Consider the following 26,659-nt stretch of genomic DNA (forward strand, 5'->3'; position numbering starts at 1 on the left):
TAGTCAACGTGGAAGAATTTGTAGGCAACATTTCAAATCATAATTACTCTTACTTTCAGTAGTTCTTCATACATATATATATACACTCACCTAAAGGATTATTAGGAACACCATACTAATACTGTGTTTGACCCCCTTTCGCCTTCAGAACTGCCTTAATTCTATGTGGCATTGATTCAACAAGGTGCTGAAAGCATTCTTTAGAAATGTTGGCCCATATTGATAGGATAGCATCTTGCAGTTGATGGAGATTTGTGGGATGCACATCCAGGGCACGAAGCTCCCGTTCCACCACATCCCAAAGATGCTCTATTGGGTTGAGATCTGGTGACTGTGGGGGCCAGTTTAGTACAGTGAACTCATTGTCATGTTCAAGAAATCAATTTGAAATGATTTGACCTTTGTGACATGGTGCATTATCCTGCTGGAAGTAGCCATCAGAGGATGGGTACATGGTGGTCATAAAGGAATGGACATGGTCAGAAACAATGCTCAGGTAGGCCGTGGCATTTAAACGATGCCCAATTGGCACTAAGGGGCCTAAAGTGTGCCAAGAAAACATCCCCCACACCATTACACCACCACCACCAGCCTGCACAGTGGTAAGAAGGCATGATGGATCCATGTTCTCATTCTGTTTACACCAAATTCTGACTCTACCATCTGAATGTCTCAACAGAAATCGAGACTCATCAGACCAGGCAACATATTTCCAGTCTTCAACTGTCCAATTTTGGTGAGCTTGTGCAAATTGAAGCCTCTTTTTCCTATTTGTAGTGGAGATGAGTGGTACCCGGTGGGGTCTTCCGCTGTTGTAGCCCATCCGCCTCAAGGTTGTACGTGTTGTGGCTTCACAAATGCTTTGCTGCATACCTCGGTTGTAACGAGTGGTTATTTCAGTCAAAGTTGCTCTTCTATCAGCTTGAATCAGTCGGCCCATTCTCCTCTGACCTCTAGCATCAACAAGGCATTTTCGCCCACAGGACTGCCGCATACTGGATGTTTTTCCCTTTTCACACCATTCTTTGTAAACCCTAGAAATGGTTGTGCGTGAAAATCCCAGTAACTGAGCAGATTGTGAAATACTCAGACCGGCCCATCTGGCACCAACAACCATGCCACGCTCAAAATTGCTTAAATCACCTTTCTTTCCCATTCAGACATTCAGTTTGGAGTTCAGGAGATTGTCTTGACCAGGACCACACCCCTAAATGCATTGAAGCAACTGCCATGTGATTGGTTGATTAGATAATTGCATTAATGAGAAATTGAACAGGTGTTCCTAATAATCCTTTAGGTGAGTGTGTGTGTGTGTATATATATATATATATATATATATATATATATATATATTCATTATGTAATTTATTAATATGTAATTATTACTTAATTTAATCAATTTTTTCCCATTACACAACACCAAATCTTCACTTCACAGAAAACTGTCATCACATAGTTGGTTTTGCTTCATTAACGTGTAGCCGTATAGGAAATTAAAATACACAATCTTGCTTTAATGCAACAGTAGGAAACAAACTGTTCATTGGACTTTAAGTCAGTATGTTTTGCTGGTCTGGCTGTCTTGTGGGCTTGTTATCTTGCTTCATGCATCTGCTTTGTAAAGAGTTCCGCTTCACCTTTTTTTCTATTGAGACATCACAAGAACACATTATCAGAAGGCTGGTCATGTCGACACGGACAACGCTGACCGTCAGGTGCATTTCTCCAAGTTAAAAATACACAAAACAACAGTGCCTGATTTGAATAGTCACTAGTCTGCTGTATTGGAGAGGAGTCTGAGTGCAACCAAATGATTATCTAGGCCCTAATAAAGATGTCTATCTGCACTCTGCTTAGCATGTCTATAACTCAGAATGATCAGAGTTGTGCATTGTACTCTGAAGATAAAACTTAGGGCCTTCGCAGAAGTTCCTGTTTGGAGGGATTGCAGATACGTCATTGGGTAAACAATATAATTTGTGGTGTTTCATCCCAATTCAGCTGAAGTGTTTTGGTAGCACTATGGAGACTATACCTAAAGAAATAGGGAAGATTGGGATCAATTGTAATCTACAGCAGTGAATGGCTCTTGTAAATAACTCTTGACGTGTAACCCTTTATCTTTTGCTAGTCATAGTGTGAGCTCCAGCAGCAGTCTTGTTCTGTAGCTTGTTCCTGGCACATAATTTATTTAAGAGATAAAGTACGTTTATTTGACTGTTTTCACCAGGACTGCCTAGTGTGGTTGTGGTAACTACCTAGGCTATATTCAGATCTTACTGGGTGGCACACAATTGTCCTGAATTCCCAGCGCTTTAGGAACTCAAATCAAATGGAATTGTTTCCTTCTTTCACAGTAGAATGACCATAGCTGAGGAACCACTGTGGGATTCAGTACTTCATCAACATCTAGTTCGCTTAAAAGTGGAATCAGTTTTGGCTACAAGAGAGCTCTGATAAAGGTCCACTTAAACCCACTGCCTTTCAAACCCATCCAAATCAATTAACCTACATTACAAAATTGTCTCTGCTACACTATTGAAGCTACTCAAAACTTTACCACATTGCAGTATAACTCAGATTCATCCATTGCACAGGTACTGGACAATGTTATCAATATATAATGATATAAGTGAGCTGGTGAAATTTAGTCTTTCAAAATGCTGATTGAACCAGGCAACTGAAAGAAGGTGAACTAAAAACCAAGTCTTTGCAAAAAACAGTTTCTGTGTCAGAGATGCTTTTCTGTTTTTACCGCCACACAAGCGAGCCGAACAGTGTCCAGCAGTGCAGATTAAGGGACCGAGTGTCGATCGAGGCAGCCGCTGTTCTCTTCTGACAGACTGGCGCTGATGTTGTCCAAGGTTATCGGGGGCTCTGGTGTGGAGGGCTGGGGCTCCCCATGGCGACGGCAGACACGGCATGCTCCTTCTCGGCTGTGTTGTCGATTTATTCTAATTGTGCTGCTCTGGGCTCAGAAGAGTAAATGGAATTGACCATCCCTGGAGACAGCTGTGCCTGTAGATTAGTTAAATGTCTATTTATTTAAAGGCTACGGTAATGCTTTGTTTTTTCCCCTTTTTTTTCCCTCTGCCCTCACTGTTGATCCCTGTTCTTGGTAATATTAATGCTTAGCATTTAAACCTCTCTCTGGCTACTGTCTGTAGTAATCAGTTAACCTGATTACAGTGCTGATTAAATTCAATAATTTGAATGTGAATTAAAGTGAAAATAATAACCGGAGCAATAATAAGATGACGAGTGAATATCTCCACATCAAGTGGACACAAGCTTCCGAATGTTTATTTGGTTTGGCCTATTTTGTAAATGCTTTTTTTAATGTTATAGTCCAGATTTGTCTTTTGGAAAGTGACCTTTTTATGGTTGTTGATACTCAGGTGATACATTAGTTGCCAGATGTGAGATATGTAGTTTTGGAGAATAATAATTTAGAATAGATATAATAAATATTGTCTAATGCTACGTTTCATACTATCAAATGAATTGGCAAATAACATTATTTAAAGGAAGGGTGCCAATATTAGCATCTACAATTGTATATGTTTCACTTAAGGTAGAAAATGAATGTATGCACATTAGTTTGTAATGAGACAAAGTGCAGATTAATTAGCAAAATATAATTTTATCCATGGCATACCCCCAGCAAAGGTAGTCATGTAGCCTGGGCTTTTATAACGTACTGTGATAAGCCAGTCAGATTAAAGGATTTTGCACCTGTCACTTACATAATGGAATTATGACAGAAATAATTAATGACAATTAACGATAATGAATGTGTCCGTTGTCTGCTTTCTGAAAGCAAAAAAAATAACGTCACAAACAATGTGTTTGCTACTGATTCAGCTTGTTTTTACACATCCAGCTGCCGGTCGGGTCATCTGCAAAATAAGATTCTGCTCGGGTGATGATAATAACTCTATTATTACTGGCAGCTTAACCGTCTCTGAGCATCGGCAAGCTACCGAGTGAGGTCAACTATAAGAGGTGGTCCAAATGTCAAGCCTTCAAAGCTCAGCAACACAGATGGTAATTGCATTAGGCAGAGGATTTTGGGGAATAATGATAATAAAATAACCAAAAATCCAAATCCATTAACAAAATAGAGGACACCTGAAAAAGAAAAACACAAATCTTGAGAAAGGGCACTTTTAACAGGAACACTGCTAATTATGGCTTTTTACTGCACAAGTATTAAAAAGAAATTTGAAGTCCTCCCACTGAGGCAATTACTGTAGTGTACTTAGTTCCAGACCAATTCTGCAGTTTTGTAGCTTTTGACATTGAGAAGATTGTGCTTATAGCCACTAGAAGATGCAGCTGAGCTTAAAAGCTCTTTCTTATTACTAAAATCTCTTGCATCCATAACATTATTATTATTATTATTATTATTATTATTAACATTTCAATTCTGAACATTGTCCTGGCTCTGGTAGATTTCAGGCACATTTAAATACAAAGCACTATACAATACAGAGAGAGAGCACTAATGCAATGTGATCAGTTGGCATCCATTTTAATTAGACTTCCCCTTCCATATATGATTTGTGTCCAGCAATAGAGAAAAGCATTGCTAAATCAGCTTTATGCTGACAAAGACAGCATTGAAAAGTGTGTCACTAAGTTGCTTGTCAGTGCTGTAGAAACTGAGAATGGCTTCAGCAGCTCAGTGGAGTGGGGAAAGAATAGCATGGGGTTGGTTGGGACTCTGGAGTAGACATCTGCTGCTTTTTCTCTTTGACCCCACACATTCTGCAACCGTTTTTTTATTTTTTTATCAGCAGTGTTAAGCAGCTACAGGAAAGATATCATCGGCAAGTTCATGGAAAAGCTGATGGCATGGCTTCTTATCTCCAAAGAAAAGTGATTTTTGATTTCTGCCATTTCCACCCTCTTAACAGATGTGGGTATCTATAATGATATCATAATTGCTGCGTTTCCTCCACCCACTGTACTGTTCGCCCTCCTTTTCTCATCTACTCCACTTCAGGCAGTGAGAGAATCCACAGAATCCAAGTTAAATCTGTTATTCCCGATTCACTTTAATTAGGCTTTAAATGAATTCTTCGTGGCACAATGAGAAAATTAACTGTTTTGATTTGGCAGAGAGTAAATAAATCTGCAGTGCTACGCATGTTTTCTTCACATCGTATGCAAAACAGTGGACCCCTATAAGCAGGCAATCATACTCACAGCCTGCAACACAAAATATAAACTCTCACACTCTATAGTTTCTCCATGGTATTGACTTCAGGAATGTTTAACATGAAAGCCATTGTAGAACAAAGCCTGAAGCTAAAAATATTAGTGAGAGAATATGTTTGGCTAAGAACCAATATTTGTTGTAATGTTTAACATGCCTCACTGTACAGCACCCTCAACTGTGTGTGGCACCATGGTGGGTTGGACCCAGTGCCTCGGAAACAGGGAGGCTGAGTTACAGTGCATTAAGTGTGTTTATTCTGTGGTGCGCCGTGCTCAAAACAAAAGCACATACGCATATAACTAATGATACACAAACAAGACAAACCACAACCATACAAAGCCTGTAATCTATAATAGATGTAATGTTCATAAACAAAGTCCGCCACTGTGATTGATCCATTATGCTCCAAGCTCTTCCCACTTCTCTGTCCCTTATTCACTCCAGACACGAGTGGATTGTCTGTGAACGGCCTTTGATAGAATGCTTCCAATATGGACCTGCTTTAGCAGACAGGTATTTGAACAAACCTTCAGGAATCCTTTCAATACAGTGCAAATGCAGATGGAATAAATCATACAAATAAAATGTATGTATAAAAAAAGATTAATTAAATCTTTGATGTTGTAACAAGGGGGTACAAAATGAAGGACCTCATGCACTAAGCAGCAGTAACATGTTTTGTATGCAGTAACCCCGTTACTGCGTGCTTCATGCACCTGCTGTATTCACTAACCAGCTCGCACTCGGAAGGTAATGCCTGCTAATGAATGAAACGGCTCGCGTTATTTGTGCATATTATTAGCGTATTGAATACAGTGGCCACTGGTTCATTTTTGCACAGTGTGGCTTCCCTTCCAAGACATTTGTTGGAACTAAAGAAAAAAAATCAACCTTTCATAATACAATTATTTTTCTAAATGGGGGTTCATGGAAACAAATCTGTGAATACACTGATATATTTTCAGAAAACTGTTCTTAAAATAATTATGAAATCAATTATCACTATGAAGTATTATTTGAAATCTCTCATCACGTAAATGTGATTTTTCTTCATCAGGAACGTACATGCAAACAGGCATTATGTTTATGGCAAGCCAAATTATCATTTAGAGATATCTCTAAATACATTTAAAGATATATTCAAATATTTAAAGATATCTCTAAATTGTTTAAAGATATCTATAAATCATTTAAAGATGTCTGCAAACGATTTAGAGCTATCTAAATAAGGTGCTTTTTAAAGATATCTCTACATGATTTGCAGATATCTCTAAATCATTTAAAGATATCTGCAAATCATTTAGAGATATCTTCAAATAACATCCTGTTAATTTAGAGATATCTGCAAATCATTTCAAGATATCTTCAAATGACTTCCTGTATTTTGGCTGAGATTATCACTTCCTGTTTCCTTATTCAGTTACATAGAAATGAATGAACAAGTTAACAGGAAGTGATAATCTTGGGCTTCATACAGGAAGTCATTTGCAGATAGCTCTAAATGATTTAGAGATCTGCAAATCATTTAGAGATCTTCAAATCAGAGATCTTTAAATGTACTTTTTAAATGAGATCTTTAAATGATTTGCAGATATCTTTAAATGATTTAGAGATCTGGAATTATTTGAAGAGATCTGGAATTATTTGAAGATATCTTTAAATGATTTAGAGATATCTCTAAATGATAATTTGGCTTGCCATATTATGTTGTGATATAATATGCAGACTGAAGAAAAAAGACAAAATACAAAAGGAGACGGGAGAAATTAAAATACTGGTAGAACAATGCAAGACACACACACACACACACACACACACACACACACTATAGTGAAACTGCTCAACAAAATCCAGGTTTGAGGATAGATTCCACTGAGTTCTCTTTAGGGATACACAGTACAAAGGAATTTTACATCAACATTCTTTAATAATCGATGGGTGAGATTTCGATACCACATCTAAACCGTAAATGCTTCTCGCAATAGGAATTGTGAAATTTATATTATTCTGCACTTGTACTGCTCTTTTGTGTGAAAAAGGCTCTGACACGTCTTTCATATTCTTTGGAAACTGAGAGGCTTTTTTCTGGTTAAACAACAATACGGCAACCAATCTACCTGCACTTCCTTCAGAATAATGACCTTTTTCTGCATTTTGCATAGTATTTTGTGCTGCAATGACGCAGTACATTGATTATTTTTTTAAGGAGTGGAGATTAATCCCTGTGAACAGGCCGAGCTGACTTTGCAAAATAAAATTAACTAAATAACCTTCATTTGAAGGTTCCAAATACAAAAACAAAAACTTTGTTTGTGATTTTAAATCCCTAGCCTTCTCAATGAAGTGATAGCCTGCAATGTTTAATTAGTGTATTCTGATAATCTGCAGGTGTGCAATCATTACATCTCTGATATAATTCCATTATATACACAAAGATATTTTTAGACACTCTGTTTTCCACCTAAATATCTTTGTGTATACAGTGGAATTATGACAGATTTAATTGGATTTGTCGTGTCAACATCAATCAATTCTCTGTATGAGCATTTAGTATACTTATTCTTTTTTTTTAGAAAACATTATGTAAACTAACACAATATATCTTTAACATAGACTTATAACATGTAAATAATATTTACTAACCAGTGTAAACAGACATACATACCAGGGTTCATACTTACAAACTTACAAGATGCTTTAATATTTAGTCAGAAATGTGGTACTACGACCAGGATTTTGGATTTCGGTCATTGTATGGTATCTGTAGCTGTGTGTATGTATGTATGTATGTGTATGTATGTGTATGTGTGTGTATATATATATATAATATACAGTTACCCACCCTCACCCCACACTGAGCTATTGTCTGCACCTCCTGTAATGGATGGTTTGCAGTTATGTTCTCAATAACTTGCCATGTTTCTGGAGTGCAATCTAGGGCACGGCGCAGTTTTGTACACTGAGAAGATACAACCCAGATGAAGGAATGGTACATAATGGTATATAGAGTGTGAGATATGATGTTCATCTGCACAGCACAGGAAAGAGGCTTAATAATTTAGGAGATGAGAAGGCAGCAGTGAATTATGGGGAGCTTTCCTCCCAAGCGGAGACAAATTGCTTTTTCTTCTACAAAGCCATTTTGTATCCTGCATGTGTAACACTCACCGTAGTAGTGGTAGGACATAAGCTGCTTTCTGGACATGGAGCTCTTATCTTGCAATGTTTTGGGGGAAAATAAATTATTCCAGTAAGCTCTTCTCTCTAATAAATTTCAAGATTTAGTTTTCGTCATTATTAGATATCTTGCTTGATCTGTTTTCCCCATCAAACCTGAGAGAGTTAGGGTGAGTGCATATCAAACTCTTTTCGTTGTGTCATTGTTATCTTTACAGAGGACCTGCTGCCTCCTGGATTTCCTAACATTGACATGGGCCCCCAGCTGAAGGTGGTTGAGCGAACTCGTACTGCTACGATGCTCTGCGCGGCCAGTGGCAACCCAGATCCAGAAATCACCTGGTTTAAAGACTTCCTGCCCATCGACCCCAATGCCAGTAATGGAAGAATCAAGCAACTCCGATCCGGTAGGGGGTTAAGCTTTGACACCACCAGCTTTTCTTATTGTAGTTAAAAATTTAAATAATAATGAAACAACTAAGGGATATAACTAAAGTGTCTGTTGCAGGTTTGCTTGACTATTATTGAAGCATTTGACCCGGGCAAAAATGAATAAATAATGATTTTGTGACTCATCAAGGTCTTGCTGTGAAAGAAGGGCTGAGAAAACAGAAAACCATTACCAGTGAGAAATGATACAAAAGTGGATCTAAGTATGCATTAGCTTATTGAATAAACCTACTAGATTCTGTCAGTCCATTCCATCAGCCACTGTGTGTGGTATTGTGTAGGTATGTAGAGCAGCCAAAGATGTCGTTTCAGTGCCATTGATTTCATCTTTAATGAAAGACCTAGTAAAACAATGTCAAATTATAGATCTAATTAATTACAAAGGGAAAGGTTGCTCGGGGCAGTAGGAGGTTAATATTTACGGGTCGATGCTTTGTTACGATTAGGAAAATCCAATGCATACTTTTCAGATTCATACTGCAGTATTAGGCAAAAGTCCACCCTGATCTGGTGGGTAGACTTGGGAGTTTGTTTTATGATTAGGAAGAACTTAAACTGTGGCTGGCATCATATATTTGATGATCATGTAATTGCACGGTTTACTTTCAGAGTGAGCTTATACTGGAAGAATCTTATTGTACAGTGCTTCAATGGCAATGGCATTGCAATATTTTTTATGGAAGTCTAGAGAGCCATCGGAATTTCAATTTTCAATTCTGTTGATTGTTTCTTGTTTTCTTCTTTGAGTGGCTCTGCCTGTACTCTCCAAGAGGAAATATTAACAGCCATGTCTGAACAGCTGTTTTGACAGAAGATCTGGGATGGGATGTAGTGTACCATAGCAAGAAAATAAGCAAACAAAGTTAAAGACAAAAACAAGATTATGGTTGATTTGTGGACCCAAAATAAATACATGAAAATGGTAACGTTTGGATTTCCATTAAACGGCCCTTCTTGACAAATACACTTAATAGGTCTTGGATTGGATTGGATTGCATAATTCATTTTCTTAGTTTGTTTTTTAGAGAATGTCATGTCCCATTGAGGGATACAACTGACTTTGGAAACCATGCAATAACTCACAAACTTTTACTTTTGTTATTGCAGGGAAATAGGCAGTGTTGGGATTCATTACTAAAGTATTAAGAATTTTGTGCTGATTTTAATAGCTAATGTTGACAATTCAGAAAAATGTCCTGTATTTGAGACTTAGTTTGAAAAGGCTTGGATTAGGGTCTCCGATTTAGAAATGCAAGGAATTAATTGAAATGCAAGAGAGATGGCCACTGATTTCAAACAGACTTAGGATCGTGATGTGGGACCACCAAATTTGGAAATGGCGAATATAATTTGAGAACAGTGTGGATTTTGGTCCTTGTAGCTCAGTAAGATTCCCCTCTGTAGAGCTATTAAGACCAGTTTGAGATGCTCTGGATTTATCTTGATCCTCTAATGAGCAACAGTGCGTCATCATACAGCAAACAAATTTGAGTCAAAGGGTGAAATTGCAGCCTTCACTGATGTGGGGGGGACAGTGGAGAGGTGAAGTTTCAGTTGGACCTTTGAAAGCTCTCCAATACATTTTATTAAGTTTGGATGCATTTCTGGCTGTTGGTTTTGATCCCAGATTTAATGTTGCGTTTGTCTTGTGTCTTTGCAAGTCCGTGTCTCGTGGATCCCCCGTCTCTTCATGTCCTGTGGGTCTCTGTGTCCTCTTACGATTTCAACTATTCCATTGTCCTGTCCTCTCTGAGCCCAGGGTCATGTGCTTTCCATTCCTTTATTCTTCTTTGTTTTTTCTTTGGTTTACTGGTTGCTATTGTGTCTTTCTATGTTTTGTTTTGTCATGGGTCTGCAAACTGAAATTGTTCTCAACAAGAATCCATACTAAAACAATCTTCTAAATGCTTATAGAGGAACTAACAAAATGATGTGTACCAGAAGGCCAAAATCATACATTTAAACTTGGCACTTATCAATAATTGACTGAAAATGTGTTTGGCAGAAAGTCAGTTTGTACTATTAACTTATAGGTCTACATTGAGTGTATTTTAATATTTCACAGGTAAATAGGTAATAATGGATACTGAAATGCATACATGATTTTGACCTTCTGACAATATTGCTAATAAGAGTTAATATCAATATTACGCATTTTGTACAAATGAACACTGCCATCTGTTTTAACATCTTAAATTGGGGATGGAGGCGTGCATATTTCTGTTTTGTTGTTGTTTTCATACAATTTTAATGTATTTCCTGGACAATTATATAGTCCTACTTCTCCCTAGAAATCTAATATGATAGAAGCTCCTTATTTATTTATGTGTACATATTTTATTTATAATTGTAATGAACTGTAGGAGAACGATCCCTTTCTACCCTTTCTAATGTCAGGTAAATCCAGCTGCAGCACCAGGTTATAGAACAAAGCACTGATGAACATTTACTGTGTATGAGGTACAATGAATGAATTAAAAATCATTATATTGTACAGCAGTTAGTGTTAAAATGATATAAATTACTTTTGAACACAACAAAACCAAACCCTCCGAACAGAACTTTAGCACTTCCCCAACCCCTATCTTAAAATGTAATGTTTTTTTTCCTTTTTTGTGTTGTTATTATTTTCAGAAGCCTTCGGTAAGTGTATCTCTAAAACAGCCCAGCAGCACCCCTTTCCTCCGAAGCAGATGGCATTTTAACAGCTTTTAAAAATGCATGCCTTGCCTCCTCTCTCTCTTTCTCTCTCTTGTTATGTCCCTCCTATCTTTCTTCCGTCTCTTCCTTTTCTAACTAACTTCCTAGACAAACCTCTGCTGTTCTAACACTTCCCTAAACTACCGAAAAAGAAACGAAAACAAGAAACGAAACTGAAATAAAGATCATAGGACTCTGCCTTTGTCACTTTTTTTTTATTCTCAGTGTACTTCCTCACAGCACTCTCACTGCCCCTAAAAGTGTAAATATTCATGCCTGCCAAAATGAAGTTTCCTTCATTTCTTTAGAAATCATGCATCCATTCATTTAAACCTTTGCTAAATGCTTTTGTCAAAAAGGTTTTAAAGTCCTAGGTTTTCAAGCACAAACAAACCCTTTCCAGGTAACCCATGCACGTTTATAGAAAAACATGTTCCTAGTCACAATACAGCTCTCGCCCTCACTCAATAAACACTGTCATCCATACTAACAATCCTAAGGGAGAACATTTTGATTAATGAAGCAATATGGAATTCAGAGCTTTGCTATATGCTTGTACAGATAATTGGAGAAAAGAGTATTTTTCTCATATCTTGAAATGACTGTAAAACGGGCTGGAGTAATGACAGATGAAACGGGATTTGAACTTTCATTGACCTCTACCTCTCTAAAGGGTTGGTAGCACTGACTTGCGTTGCAGTCTCCCAAGATAAATATTATTTCAATAATAATTTTTTGTGCCTCTGCTTGCCTCACAAAACAAAACATAGCACTCATAAGCTTTTTTTATTCAGCTCAACTATCCCATTGTGCTCTCCAGCTGTTCTGCTAAAGCACTGGAGATTTGACATTTCTTAAGATTGCATTCCCAGTTTTATGACTTTGTGTTGCCTGTTCTTACTCAAGATTTAAAGGTAGAAATTTTATGCTATATACTTCTATACATTTGAGTCAAAAAAGAAAAAAAAAAAGAAAACCTTTGTCAGGAAACTGGGAAAAAAAAAAAAATATATATATATATATATATATATATATATATATACACTCACCTAAAGGATTATTAGGAACACCATACTAATACTGTGTTTGACCCCCTTTCGCCTTCAGAACTGCCTTAATTCTACGTGGCATTGATTCAACAAGGTGCTGAAAGCATTCTTTAGAAATGTTGGCCCATATTGATAGGATAGCATCTTGCAGTTGATGGAGATTTGTGGGATGCACATCCAGGGCACGAAGCTCCCGTTCCACCACATCCCAAAGATGCTCTATTGGGTTGAGATCTGGTGACTGTGGGGGCCAGTTTAGTACAGTGAACTCATTGTCATGTTCAAGAAACCAATTTGAAATGATTCGACCTTTGTGACATGGTGCATTATCCTGCTGGAAGTAGCCATCAGAGGATGGGTACATGGTGGTCATAAAGGGATGGACATGGTCAGAAACAATGCTCAGGTAGGCCGTGGCATTTAAACGATGCCCAATTGGCACTAAGGGGCCTAAAGTGTACCAAGAAAACATCCCCCACACCATTACACCACCACCACCAGCCTGCACAGTGGTAACAAGGCATGATGGATCCATGTTCTCATTCTGTTTACGCCAAATTCTGACTCTACCATCTGAATGTCTCAACAGAAATCGAGACTCATCAGACCAGGCAACATTTTTCCAGTCTTCAACCGTCCAATTTTGGTGAGCTTGTGCAAATTGTAGCCTCTTTTTCCTATTTGTAGTGGAGATGAGTGGTACCCGGTGGGGTCTTCTGCTGTTGTAGCCCATCCGCCTCAAGGTTGTACGTGTTGTGGCTTCACAAATGCTTTGCTGCATACCTCGGTTGTAACGAGTGGTTATTTCAGTCAAAGTTGCTCTTCTATCAGCTTGAATCAGTCGGCCCATTCTCCTCTGACCTCTAGCATCAACAAGGCATTTTCGCCCACAGGACTGCCGCATACTGGATGTTTTTCCCTTTTCACACCATTCTTTGTAAACCCTAGAAATGGTTGTGCGTGAACATCCCAGTAACTGAGCAGATTGTGAAATACTCAGACCGGCCCTTCTGGCACCAACAACCATGCCACGCTCAAAATTGCTTAAATCACCTTTCTTTCCCATTCAAACATTCAGTTTGGAGTTCAGGAGATTGTCTTGACCAGGACCACACCCCTAAATGCATTGAAGCAACTGCCATGTGATTGGTTGGTTAGATAATTGCATTAATGAGAAATTGAACAGGTGTTCCTAATAATCCTTTAGGTGAGTGTATATTTATATATATATATATATATATGCATGCATACACACACTGATCAGCCATAGCTTTATGACCACTGACAGGTGAATAGAATAACACTCATAATCTCATTATCATGGCACCTGTCTGTGGGTGGGATATATTAGGCAGGACATTTTGTCCTCAAAGTTGATGTGTTACAAGCAGGAAAAATGGGCAAGTGTAAGGATCTGAGCAACTTTGACAAGGGCCAAATTGTGATGGCTAGACGACTGGGTCAGAGCATCTCCAAAACTGCAGCTCTTGTCGGTTGTTCCCGGTCTGCAGTGGTCAGTACCTATCAAAAGTGGTCCAAGGAAGGAAAAGCGGTGACTCATTGATGCATGTGGGGAGCGAAGGCTGGCCCATGTGGTCCGATCCAACAGACGAGCTACTGTAGCGCAAACTGCTGAAAAAGTTAATGCTGGTTCTGATAGAAAGGTGTCAGAACACACAGTGCATCGCAGTTTGTCGCGTATGGGGCTGTGTAGCCACAGACCATTCAGGGTGCCAATGCTGACCCCTGTCCACTGCCGAAAGCGCCTACAATGGGCACGTAGCATCAGAACTGGACCACGGAGCAATGGAAGAAGGTGGCCTGGTCTGATGAATCACGAGTTCAAGGTGTTGACTTGGCCTCCAAACTCTCCAGATCTCAATCCAATTGAGCATCTGTGCGATGTGCTGGGCAAACAGGTCTGATCCATGGAGGCCCCACCTCGCAACTTACAGGACTTGAAGGATCTGCTGCAAACGTCTTGGTGCCAGATACCACAGCACACCTTCAGAGGTCTAGTGGAGTCCATGCCTGGACGGGTCAGGGCTGTTTTGGTGGCAAAAGGGGGACCTACACAATATTAGGCAGGTGGTCATAATGTTATGGCTGATCGGTGTGTATATATGTATATATATATATTTATATTCTAGAATTGAAAGTTTTTTACTTCTCAAATTTTAAGTAATCAAATTAATTTGTAGAGTATAAATAAGATAAGTCTTAGCCTTATTTATCTTTCTGCAAAGTGAGAATTGATACTGTACCACTTTAAAGTTTTTTTAAAATGTTTAAATCAATATTTTTACAGAAAAAACAACTTCCATAGCAGTTCTAAGTTTCTCGAATTGCAATTTGTAGTGCTGTATTGCATTTGGTGAGTTTATGCCCATGTGAAATCATGTCTCCATTTCTGTTCATTTACAGAGACATTTTTAACAATTTTAAAAATGCAGTTAGTTGTAAGAACTTTATAGCACTGAAACAGTTTTGACTGGATTCACATTTTTGTGCCCCTTCCGTTGGGGGCTGCAAACTTCACTCCTGTGAGTTCATGAGAACGGCTTCAGAGGTGGCACTGTGATTAATGAGTTCTCCCTCAGGATGAAATGGGTAAGCAGTGAAAGGGGTTCAGCAGTTCAGGTTCTCAGCGTACATCAATCACAGAATTACAGAAACGGCTAGATCTCAGCACAGTTCTCAACGTCTAATCCATAGGGCCAAAGTCTGAGCAACATTTTGTTTTGAGAGGGTGGGGAGAGTTCACAGATTAAGCTTTATAAACTACTATTATCACATCACATGAACCACCTAACTGGTTTTCCTGCAACAAGAAAAGTAAGATAATCTATTCCGATTGATACATATTTCAGTTATGTATTAATGTATTTATAATCACATTTTGCTGCAATCCAACCTTATAAAAATATTAATCTAGCTGGCTTGTTCAACGGTTAATGCTTATGTTTGGTCTGACCAAAAAACACAATTACTAAAATACTTTTAAAAAGAGCTAAATAGGATGAACACAATTAAAACCTTTATTTTTCCTGCATTGAAATTGCAGTGGTAAATGGATTAGAAAGTCAGTTCACCCACAATGAACATTCATACAACATGTTTTGATCATTTCAGGTGGTTAAAAACAAGTGTTTTTGTAAAGCCGAACTGGACTTTAAGATAAACTACAACATGACTATAATGCTTATCAAGATTGTAATTAATGGAGATATGAGCTTCAGTAATGGACATTTTAGAATTACAAAAAGTTGCATTTCATTCCATCTCTTTAAGATGACTGCTTGATCTATAAAGAAAAGAAAGATTAATATTCACGCAGATGTTCACACCAACTCATTTGATATTCCTTTAATATACATTTTATTTTGTTGGTTATGTCATGTAAGCAGCCATCTGTAGGCCAGTAAGCTCTGATCCGATGTGATTTGATGACATTGCCTATGTTGTGCTTTTAATGCAAACTGAAAATAAAGAACTGGAATGAAATGTAGCACTGCATTTATTTTAAATGAGATGAAGAACAGTGCCATGCGTCCAGTGCTAGTGGATTTGACTATTAGATACCAAACTTTGAAAGCCTGTGGGACAAAGACGTCGACCACTCCAGGTCTATGGAAATATGCCAAGACTAATAATTGTCACAGCAGCCTTGTGTATCCTTTTCACACAGTGAATAGGCTAGCAGACCAAGCCCTGGAAAAGGGTTAATAGGTTTAAGTCTACACGTATAAAAGGCAGTTGAACCTTCTCCAGGTGTCATCACACATTTTAAGCAAGGAACTTAGAAAAACAAAAAACAAAAATAACATTTCAGGTCTGACAACAGACTGTATGAAAAACAGATGCAGGGGAGGAGATCAATATGTTTTATAAAACCGCTTCCAGTAATATTGCAGTATTTTCATAGACTTGATGAGTGCAATTCACTCGCCTTGCTCTGCAGTCTTGGAACACATCAGTCGGTTCCTCTCCACAGATCTTCAGCCCTTCCTGACAAAGCCAGACTGTCAGACATTTCAAATCAGGGCTGTTAGCTTTTTCTTGTCAAGGAGTGTGTCACTGGTGGCTAGACAGATTTGTAAGCATCTAAACAAAAGGTACAACCTTACACTGCCAGTTTCATTGAAGAGAGGCATTGTGTGTGTTTGAAACCTATCAAATTATAAATAAACTAATGAATAAAGGAGCTGGCATGATTCATTAGGGAACTGGGTAAAAGTGGGTGGTGCTTATATTGCAACAGGGCATGCAGAAATGATCAGCCAGTCTTTTGCTGCAGTAAATAATGCAAATGCTTGAATAACTGAGTAGGAACAAATGAAGAATAGTTTTGAACTGTTTTTAGTTATTATTAAAATAGTTGGCACAGAGAATATATAAAAGTTGATAGTCTTCCAAAATATCAACAGAAGAAGCCCTACTACTACTACAATAAATGCATAGACAATTTAATTGAATGCACAAATAATACTTTTTCAGCCAATACACATATAAAGTCCCATAAAGTCTATGGAATATACTTAATTTACAGGAAAGACGTGTACATGGTCTTGAGCAATTAATCTTGATAAGCTTTATATAAGAACATGGAAAAGTTTGTCAAAACATTTGGTAGACTTTGTTCTATTCTGGTTGGTGGGTACACTATAATTATTCACCAAATTCCCATACATCTGACATGCACATACTCATTAAAATGCATCATTCATTTCACGTCCACACTGTTTAGACTAGGAGCACACATCTAAAGTGTCAGTTACACAGTGAGAGTGGTCTGGGGAGCAGATCTGCATTGCCAGGTTGCCACTGGTACTATAAAGTCAGGCCCAGTTATCGAGACATGGATGGAAAATGACATCGGCTAAATCTTCTTTCCGCAGATGGATGGTCATTCTGGCCGGATTGCCATCCCTTTTATAGTGGCGGCGAATGTTTTGCCTCCCCTCACACTGTTAACAGTCGGCATGCCCTTGTCGGATGCCCTTGTTTGATTAATGCTAAAGGTCAGCGGGGACTGAGTGAATTGAGGCCTGGTGCATCCCTATGACCTGTGCAGAAATTGCCAGGAGAAAGGATCAGAGCAATGTGAACTGACCAGTGGTTTTCTGGAAGCCCAGATGCCTCCAAATTTGCTTTACCTGCCAGTAAACCCACAAGTCTCCATTGTCTGTAGGTGGCAGGAGAAAATCCGAGTGATGGCGTTTGCTGTTATCACCAAAATTGTGTAGATGAAATGATCAGTAAACTTAAAAAAAAAAAAAAGCCAAATTGTGCAGTGTTCTCTGAGTCTTCATCTTAAATAATTAACACGGCGATAACGACTCCACTTTTCTCCCACTATGTGAGAGATGATTTAAAACGTCATGACTGTTTTGGGTTTCCCTGAGGACTATTGAGGAGTTCTGCCCAATAGAACATTGTTTTATAAAGAATCGACACAGAAATAGCCTTTCAGATCCTCAAGGCAGAACTTATATTTGCATACATTTCTGAAGAAGAAATAGATGTAGGGCCTTTCCTCTCATCCTGTCCATTCCTGGTGTCCTGTATTGATGAGGAGAAAAAAATGTGCAGTCTTAGTTTTTGCAACCCAAGTTTATTTGATCCCTAAACAAGGCAATCTAATCAATCCGCCCTGCTGTGAAACAGGTTTCATGGCATGAGCGGCAAGCAAATTCTATATATATAACTACATATTTTTAACAGACTCCTGATTTTGCATATTCCTACTTAATAAACAGAAACCTCCTCCCACCCTGCCCCCCCACCCCTCCCAGCGCTAATACCTGTTAGTACTAGTACGTTATAATCCTTTGAGCTAACCAACCTGCTTCATTAACCTTTAACCAATACCTAACCTGACCTAACCTCCTTAACTAGTTCCTAACCTTTAACTAGAACCTAACTATGAATCTACAAATGCTGCCTTAAAAACTCTAACCAATTAACCAGTCCCACTCCATGTTTTCTTGGAATAATTTAAAAGTATAAACTGTTCAAAATGTTTTGCCCTTTTCTTGAACATGTCCGCAGTGAATTACAAACCCTACCATAGTAAACAATTTTACTGCCAAACCAATCTTAGTTTGTCTTCTGCTCAGTATGTTTACCATCATATGTACAAATAGGCAGCTCATCAATTCCAGACTGTCAGATATGTGGTTTTTACTGTTTGCCCACCAAAGTAAGCTATTACTGTGGTGTACATGACATTATTGTAAATCAGAGTTAAAATATTGCATTATTTTAATGTGTGTGTGTGTATATATATATATGTATGTATGTATGTATGTATGTATGTATATATATATGTATGTGCATATCAAGATATACGTCCTTTATATATTGTCAGCTTTACACTGAGGTTTGGAGGATTAGAATATGTATTGGTGGTGTTTTTGAAATATGGCCAGTTGAATTTAAATAAATAAATATATCCTTCCTGTACCCTAGAAATGTTTTAATGAGCTTGAGCTTTCCATAGCCACATTTTAGTAGCTTTGCAGTTTCGGCATTGAAAGAGACATTTATAATTAATTAAAAAACTTGTCAGGTGTCACCAAGAGAAAGGTGTGCCGTTTTAACACCGTGGAACATCAAGAACTGGGCAAAACATCCTTCAGACAGGATTGTGCATCTCTGATTGCTGGTTGAAAAAGGACCATCTGTGTGTTTAAAAAAGTTTTTAAGTGACTGCCATGTTAAAAGTTAGTCTTTTTATAGATTTTTAAAATGTCTGGCTGTGGACCCTCTTCTCTAGCTCATGTGATTCTTTGATATCGTAACAAATATGAACCTCTTCCTGTTTTTCACTCCTGGCAAATTACCATGCCAGTCAGTCAAGTCTCGGACTTCTGGGGAGGATGTCAGCCCTAGGAAATAACACAAGACAACCAACACGCCTCGTATACATAGGATTTCCAAGAAACAAACACAAATAAAATACAACCAGCATTTGAATAAGGCCCATCGAGAGAGTTGGTTTTAAAAGAGAAGTGACACAATTCTAAAACACTAGACACCCAGTTCTGTTTTTATGTATGTTTCACACACTTATACTATATTTTAAGAAAATTAATGATAAGTAAAGAATGATACAAATACATCTGAAATACAACTTCTCTTTCTTAATCTTTCTCACTTGTTCCACACTTCCACAGCCATTTGGAGGAAAGCTGTACCTCCTGCTTCAGCCCTAAAAGCACATCCTTGTGATTTCCACAAATAAGATTAGTGGAACACTGTGGAGGATTACACCTTATCTTTAAATAGATCACAGCATAATACAAAAACACATATTTATTTTTCTGAAATTGAAAGAGAGCGCATTGATAATAAGTGAGATCAAAAAGCTGTAATTTTCCAACAGGAGTTATTAATTTTAGGCCTAGCATGTGTGTGCGCATTGAGGCAACGTCAACAGCAGGGGTGTATAAAAGACAAAAACGGATGAACAGATGTCCTACTAGCATAAACTGAAGGCAGCATAAAATTGCACACATTTTGTTTTATGTGGTGACTACAAGAAAAAGACTTTGAATCCCTTTTCCTGTGTCCCAGTCAAAGCACAGAAGTGATAAAAAATGAATTGTAAATCTTTGCAAGACCCGTGATAATAAAATGTCTTCAAATCTGATCTAGGGTCCTTTGAAAAACCAGCAATGCGAGTCTTTTAAAATACAAGTCACATCAGCACAAATAATAACACTAATAATAATAACAATAATAATAATAAATAAAAAATCATAATTTTTCATAACAATTGAAAAAGCAATTAATTAAAAAGTAACAGTCAATTAACAAAAAATTACTCTTCTCACCTCTTTTTGTTTTTCAATTGTGTTTTTTGCAGAGGGTACTCCTATAAGAGGTAAGCAATTAACTAACAAATTAACACATAAACTAAACAAGCTGAAAGGTGAATTCATTTTTTTAAAAGGAGGCAAAAACGAACAATCTTCTGGAAAAAATATTAATTATTGTGTTTGCGTGTGCGTGCGTGTGCGTGTTTTCGTGTTACATGATGTCTTCCCTTGTGTTCCTTGTGTTTCGCTCTCTTCTCACTTCCTGATCTTGGTTCTTGATGTCTCTTGAATTCTGTTGTTTGTTCCTTTTGATGTGTGCGTTAACTGGGAATTCATACTGAAAGAATGGGCAGGTTTTCTTTTAACTGGTGAATCTCTTTTTAAGGGCAACATCAGCAATTTAATATATCTCCATTGTAGTCAGAGTTGGAGGCTACGCACTCGTTTGCACACTCCCAATTTGAGCGGAGTTGGTATGCGGTACAGTGTGTCATATCTGCAGAGGATTCATTTTGAAAACCAGGACAGTTCAAATAAACTGCACTTTAAACCCGTCTGCTTGTTGATTTGTTTGAAAACTAGACACATTTCAGCATTATTATCTCCCTCATCTCTTTGAGATAATGACAGAAGAGTATGGATTTATTGGTCTCTCCATCAGAAAACTAAATAAAATCACAGAAGTGCCATAACATTTAAAATTTTGGCATTCCAGCCATAATTCAATATTTAGTCTTTCTCAAAGCAATTTTTGTTGGCCGGTTGCAGAGGGTAAACCATTTTTGTTTTGGTCCTTAGACATTGAACTTGGCGAGCTGGTTTTATTTTCTAATATCTTTTAAAATTGACTTATTACAACCGCCACTCCCCCCACCTCCCTTCCTGTATGTTTATCTGAAACACAAGCTTACAATACTGGAGTGGTCCATTCAGGTAAAACAATTACACAAAATTGTTATTTTCCTGCTGTTATTTCTGCTAATTACTCTTGCTTCACAGGCTAACAACAGGTAGGTATGGTTTCTGTTTTCCTTTTCATTTGTATGCATTATTTTTCCAGCTCCAGGTATGTGTTGAAGACCTGCTGTAATCATTTTGTTCTGCATTTATGAATCTGTGATAATCAGAACCGTTTACCTGTTCTGTGTCCTGAATAAAAATATTAATGTAAAACAAATCATACAATATTTCTTATTTGGATACATAGAGAAGAATATATGATTGTGTGGCTTGGAATGCAGTATCTACTGAGCTCCAGTATCTCACCCAAGGTCTCTTGAAAGTGGAGAAGTGTTTCCATCAATGAATCTCTCCTCTAATCTGTTCACCTGTGTATTACAATGTGATCCTTCCAACGGGGTAAAAACCTACAATAGATTCATTGTTATATGAGATTTTGTAGGTCATTTCTAGAAGTCGCTCTTGTTTGAACTCCCTTCAGAGCTGCAGTGTCCTGTTCTTGTAAGGTGGTGCCCCCAACTGAACATCATATCAATTTGGTCACCATTTTTCAAAAATAACACTTTGTTGCACGTTGCTCAAAAGTAAGACTATCATGCTCCAAATTGCCTTTGAGCCTGCCTAGAGAGAAGAAAAAAAGAAGGAAATGAATGATAAGCAGTAAATAACAAATCATATTGTAGGATGGAAATTGAATGTGACTCATGAACTTTAGATTAGCATAATAGGATTAGTGATCTGCAAAGGCAATTTACCTTTTAGCATAATAGCTGAGCTTGACACAGTGACTCAGGGCACTCATCTGCGGTGCAGGCTGTATTGTGACGGCAGCATTTTCACAGGTGATTTGCATTTCACTCATTTGCCAGTTTGTAGTCAAGTATGAAGTATGAAGGAGGGATTCTGCTGTTCCCACCTTCATTCATTGGGCTGTTTTTTGTGGGCAGCAGAAATCCAAAAAGACATCCAGAGAACTGTGTTTGGGTCCTTGTGTGAAAGTGGTTTAAATGTGTCGTCTTATTAAAGAGATTTTCCAAAGATAAGCTATGAGGAAAAGCAGACCTTCTAAGTCACTGCACTGTAGTATCTGAGGAACATTAGGCAGCATCCCACACTGCTATTCAACCTCATGAATTCTCACCATGTCTCTGAATCACATTATTCAAATAGCATCGAACACCCACCGACTCTTCCAGCGAAGCAGAGGACAGACAAATGACGACCGCTCTGCCCTGTGTAGTGTCTGTTCACTTTTAAGTAGAGTACACTCAGTGTGCTGTGGCATATTTTTTGGATTGTGTGACTGATTCAGAGAAGAGCTGGAAGGCACAGGTTGGCATTATAGTTCACCCTAATTTGTTGACTTTATTAATTGGTTTGTTCAAACTGGAGGGAAGAGATACAAAAATATCACACGCATATGTAGAATACATTTCAGAACGTCCAGTTGTTTTCTATGGTATTTTATCCATATTACCATTACAGCAAAACTGTTTTTTGAGTGAAATTATCATAAATGATCATCATTTAGGGTTATCACAATTTTAGACAAACTGGTAATATACTTTCTTGAACAGGTTACAGTGCTTCTTTCTTGCAAGTGTCACTCAAGTACTTAAAGGTTAACTAAGTTCAATTGCTAAGTTAAATACCAGGTTAAATACCATTTATATCAGGGGAAATAAACACAATGCCTATGTTTACTATAGGTTTTTGGAGTGCAGTTTATTATGGTAACATTCTGTATTTGCTTTTTATTCACAGTATTCTATATTTATACCCTGTTATTCCTGAATTTCAGAAAGCATTTTAGTAGATCCAACACTGTGTCTTTTCCTTCAGGGTAACATGTTTTAACCATACCAGGACTTGGAAATAGCTCTTCAGTTTATACATTAATTAATCCCAGAGATAGGGGTTAAATGACCCAGAAACCAACCCCTTCACTAGACAGGGACAAGCAGTCACATCAATTTTGTATTTCCCACTTCTCTGGCCTGGTCACTTGTATTCTAGGACAGATCTTTAGAAAGAAACCAAACTTTGACCTACAATGAAATGGCAGAAAAAACAACAACATATAAAACTACGCAGTCTTATGCACTTTCGGCTCATTGTCACATCATTGATGAGTTGTTTAAAAATAATAAGATGGGAATTAAATTAGGGAAGAGCCTAGATGTATGTTTTTGTATGTACACAGTTATGCTGATGTGTGTATGACAGTGTTGAACAATGTGATCAGCAATGCCTTTTCCTGTATTCACTGCCTCCAATCCTATGTTGTAATAGTTTAGATTAATAGTGAATTTACCTAAAAGTACTCTTTCAGATTTAGCCACGGATCATTGCGGTTTTATGAGAACATTACAAGCCAGCAGATGGAAATTTACATCAATTGCATTACGCCCGGCCCCCATGCCAACACTTTAACATTAACGACCTTGGTGCAGATTCGGAGCACTTTCATATGACAGGAGGAGGGAGGGGGCGCTGACAGGCTGGCACTTTCACCAGCTTTACAGCCTCTTGTGTTGCATCTTGCTAGTCAGTTTTTCTGAAGGGCCTTCGAGGTCTCTGTCCTAACAGGTGTTTCAATTGTTGCCATCCACTGGTCTTCAAAGTCAACTTGTGTCGAGTCTGGGTTTGTTTTTCTATCTGGAATATTTTACATACTGATTATTTGAAATACTGAAGAGCTACTACACCTTATAAGCTATAATTATACTAAATTGTTTTTAGTTGTTTTGAGCCAGAGAAATATGTTAATATAATATCAGTGCCACAGTTATTATTTGACATGGCTGCCACCTTTATCCAAGGTGACTTGTTGCGTTCATCAAAACACTTGTCAAAGTTACATAGTATTAAAGTTTTTTATATTGTAAAGTGTAAAGTGTAATTGTAAATCCAATTCCACTTGAGTGTTAATTAAGTTAGACAGGACAGTGAGAAGAAGGTGGTGGTGGGGGAAGTGTTTGGTAGAGCGGGCTGGCCGACTCTATGCTTGTGGTGTAATTAATCAACAAAGCCCCCCACCCATCCTTGATAAACACCAGTGTATTTGTTCATTACATCACAGAGCAGCCCTCTAATTAAAACACCTGGCTAACAAGTGGTCACGCATGGCTCTGTAGGCTCGGCCTCCATGTCCTGCCCTGCGTCTCTCACACAGTAACAGGTGATGAAACCCACTACTGTTTCTCTGCGTGAATCACAAACACACTGAACACACTGCTGATTACAGGTGCACAGTGTTGCCTGGTAAGTTAATTGCCTCAACGTCATGATCCGCTCGTTAAGTCAGTCCTATGAAATGGATCAAAGTGATTTATATAACCATTACATCAGCTACAGTACATATACAAAGTCTCCAATCCAATCGTTACCATATATCTTAACTGATCAATGTATTTACTATTCCACAAAAAATAAAAACTTTATTCTCAAAAGGTGCAAAGTAAGAAGTTGGTTACACAATAATATAACCATCATTGTTTCCAGTTCACTCCGGTAGTTTATATAAAATGTATCATATATCCACTTTATACACCTTAAAAAAATAAGTGAAGTAATTTGGTTATGTAAATCTGGCTTTTAAAATCACTACACACCCTTTCATATTATTTTTTATCTTGTCCCCATTGGAAATTTTGCTGTTAATCTTGTCTGGCACAATTCAGGAATGAATATGTAAATTACTTAAGGGGAGATTAAATTGTTGTTGTAGTTGGTTTGACAGGTGTTTATAAGGTCAAAAAAATATGAGGAGGAGAAAAAACATTGCTTATTTATTTCAGATAAGTATTAGCATAGAAACATTACTGATCTGCTTTCAGCTGATATTACTTAATAGTTATTCTTAACTGGATTTGAATAGCGGATTCACTGTTGAGGTTTGTGAATTTTGCAAGGTGTTAGTGCCCATTTTTTTGCCGAGGATTTGGGCATTTGACATAGTCTGACACTCCCACATGATCTGACCAGCCTTGGACTAGGTATTGTTGGACTAGTGTATTTTATAACTTAAATCCATGCAGGTCATAACTACATTTAACAACCTAAGGCCACGATGGGTTATAAATAAGAGACAACATTTTGGCCCATCTTGCTCATCCACTTTCTACACTTGCCTTTGTTACACATGCCAGTAACAGCTGTATAGAGAAATCTAATCTCATTCTCATAGGTGCTTTCCATTCATCAGATCACTAGCCATGCTTCTGGGTGTAGCAGTGTAATGCAGGAGTGGTTGGATGCAGTTTTCAGTTACATGGCGTGCAGCGGAGCTGTGAGAATGTGTCGCACTGCCACACAGACCAAAGCAGGAGCACTCCAGCGGATCTTCAGCTTAACTGTGTCATGTGAAGTACTGTTGATATCGGTTGGCAGCTATTTTAATGCATGGCCTGTTTTCCTTCCCATCACTCCAGTAGTTCAAATTATTTCAGATTAGCAGTAGGCACAAATGCAAGCATTTCAATTATGGCTTCTCTTTTCTCATAGAATTGAGTTGAGTTTTGGATTCGTAACCTTTATTAAATCCAGTAATAAAGCAGTAAACACAGATTTTTCTTTTTTTCTTTTCTTTTTTTAGGGTTCACATCTACAGGTGAACTATCAGAAACCACTATATGTATATGTATATGTATATATATATATATATATATATATATATACACTCACCTAAAGGATTATTAGGAACACCATACTAATACTGTGTTTGACCCCCTTTCGCCTTCAGAACTGCCTTAATTCTACGTGGCATTGATTCAACAAGGTGCTGAAAGCATTCTTTAGAAATGTTGGCCCATATTGATAGGATAGCATCTTGCAGTTGATGGAGATTTGTGGGATGCACATCCAGGGCACGAAGCTCCCGTTCCACCACATCCCAAAGATGCTCTATTGGGTTGAGATCTGGTGACTGTGGGGGCCAGTTTAGTACAGTGAACTCATTGTCATGTTCAAGAAACCAATTTGAAATGATTCGACCTTTGTGACATGGTGCATTATCCTGCTGGAAGTAGCCATCAGAGGATGGGTACATGGTGGTCATAAAGGGATGGACATGGTCAGAAACAATGCTCAGGTAGGCTGTGGCATTTAAACGATGCCCAATTGGCACTAAGGGGCCTAAAGTGTGCCAAGAAAACATCCCCCACACCATTACACCACCACCACCAGCCTGCACAGTGGTAACAAGGCATGATGGATCCATGTTCTCATTCTGTTTACGCCAAATTCTGACTCTACCATCTGAATGTCTCAACAGA

The 26,659-nt window shown here is 38.0% G+C and overlaps 1 protein-coding gene across 8 annotated transcripts in view; it reads left to right on the forward strand.

The window, feature by feature from the left end:
- The window catches only part of ptprsa (protein tyrosine phosphatase receptor type Sa), a 319,426-nt gene that overhangs the window by 165,769 nt on the left and 126,998 nt on the right, over positions 1-26,659 (forward strand). For all 8 annotated transcript variants that reach the window (XM_066696343.1, XM_066696342.1, XM_066696344.1 and 5 more), the window contains one exon: positions 8,620-8,808. In XM_066696343.1, coding sequence (XP_066552440.1) covers positions 8,620-8,808 — 189 coding nt within the window. The remainder of the gene's footprint in view (positions 1-8,619; positions 8,809-26,659) is intronic.

Source organism: Amia ocellicauda, chromosome 22 (genome assembly GCF_036373705.1).
Source record: "Amia ocellicauda isolate fAmiCal2 chromosome 22, fAmiCal2.hap1, whole genome shotgun sequence".
NCBI lineage: Eukaryota > Metazoa > Chordata > Actinopteri > Amiiformes > Amiidae > Amia > Amia ocellicauda.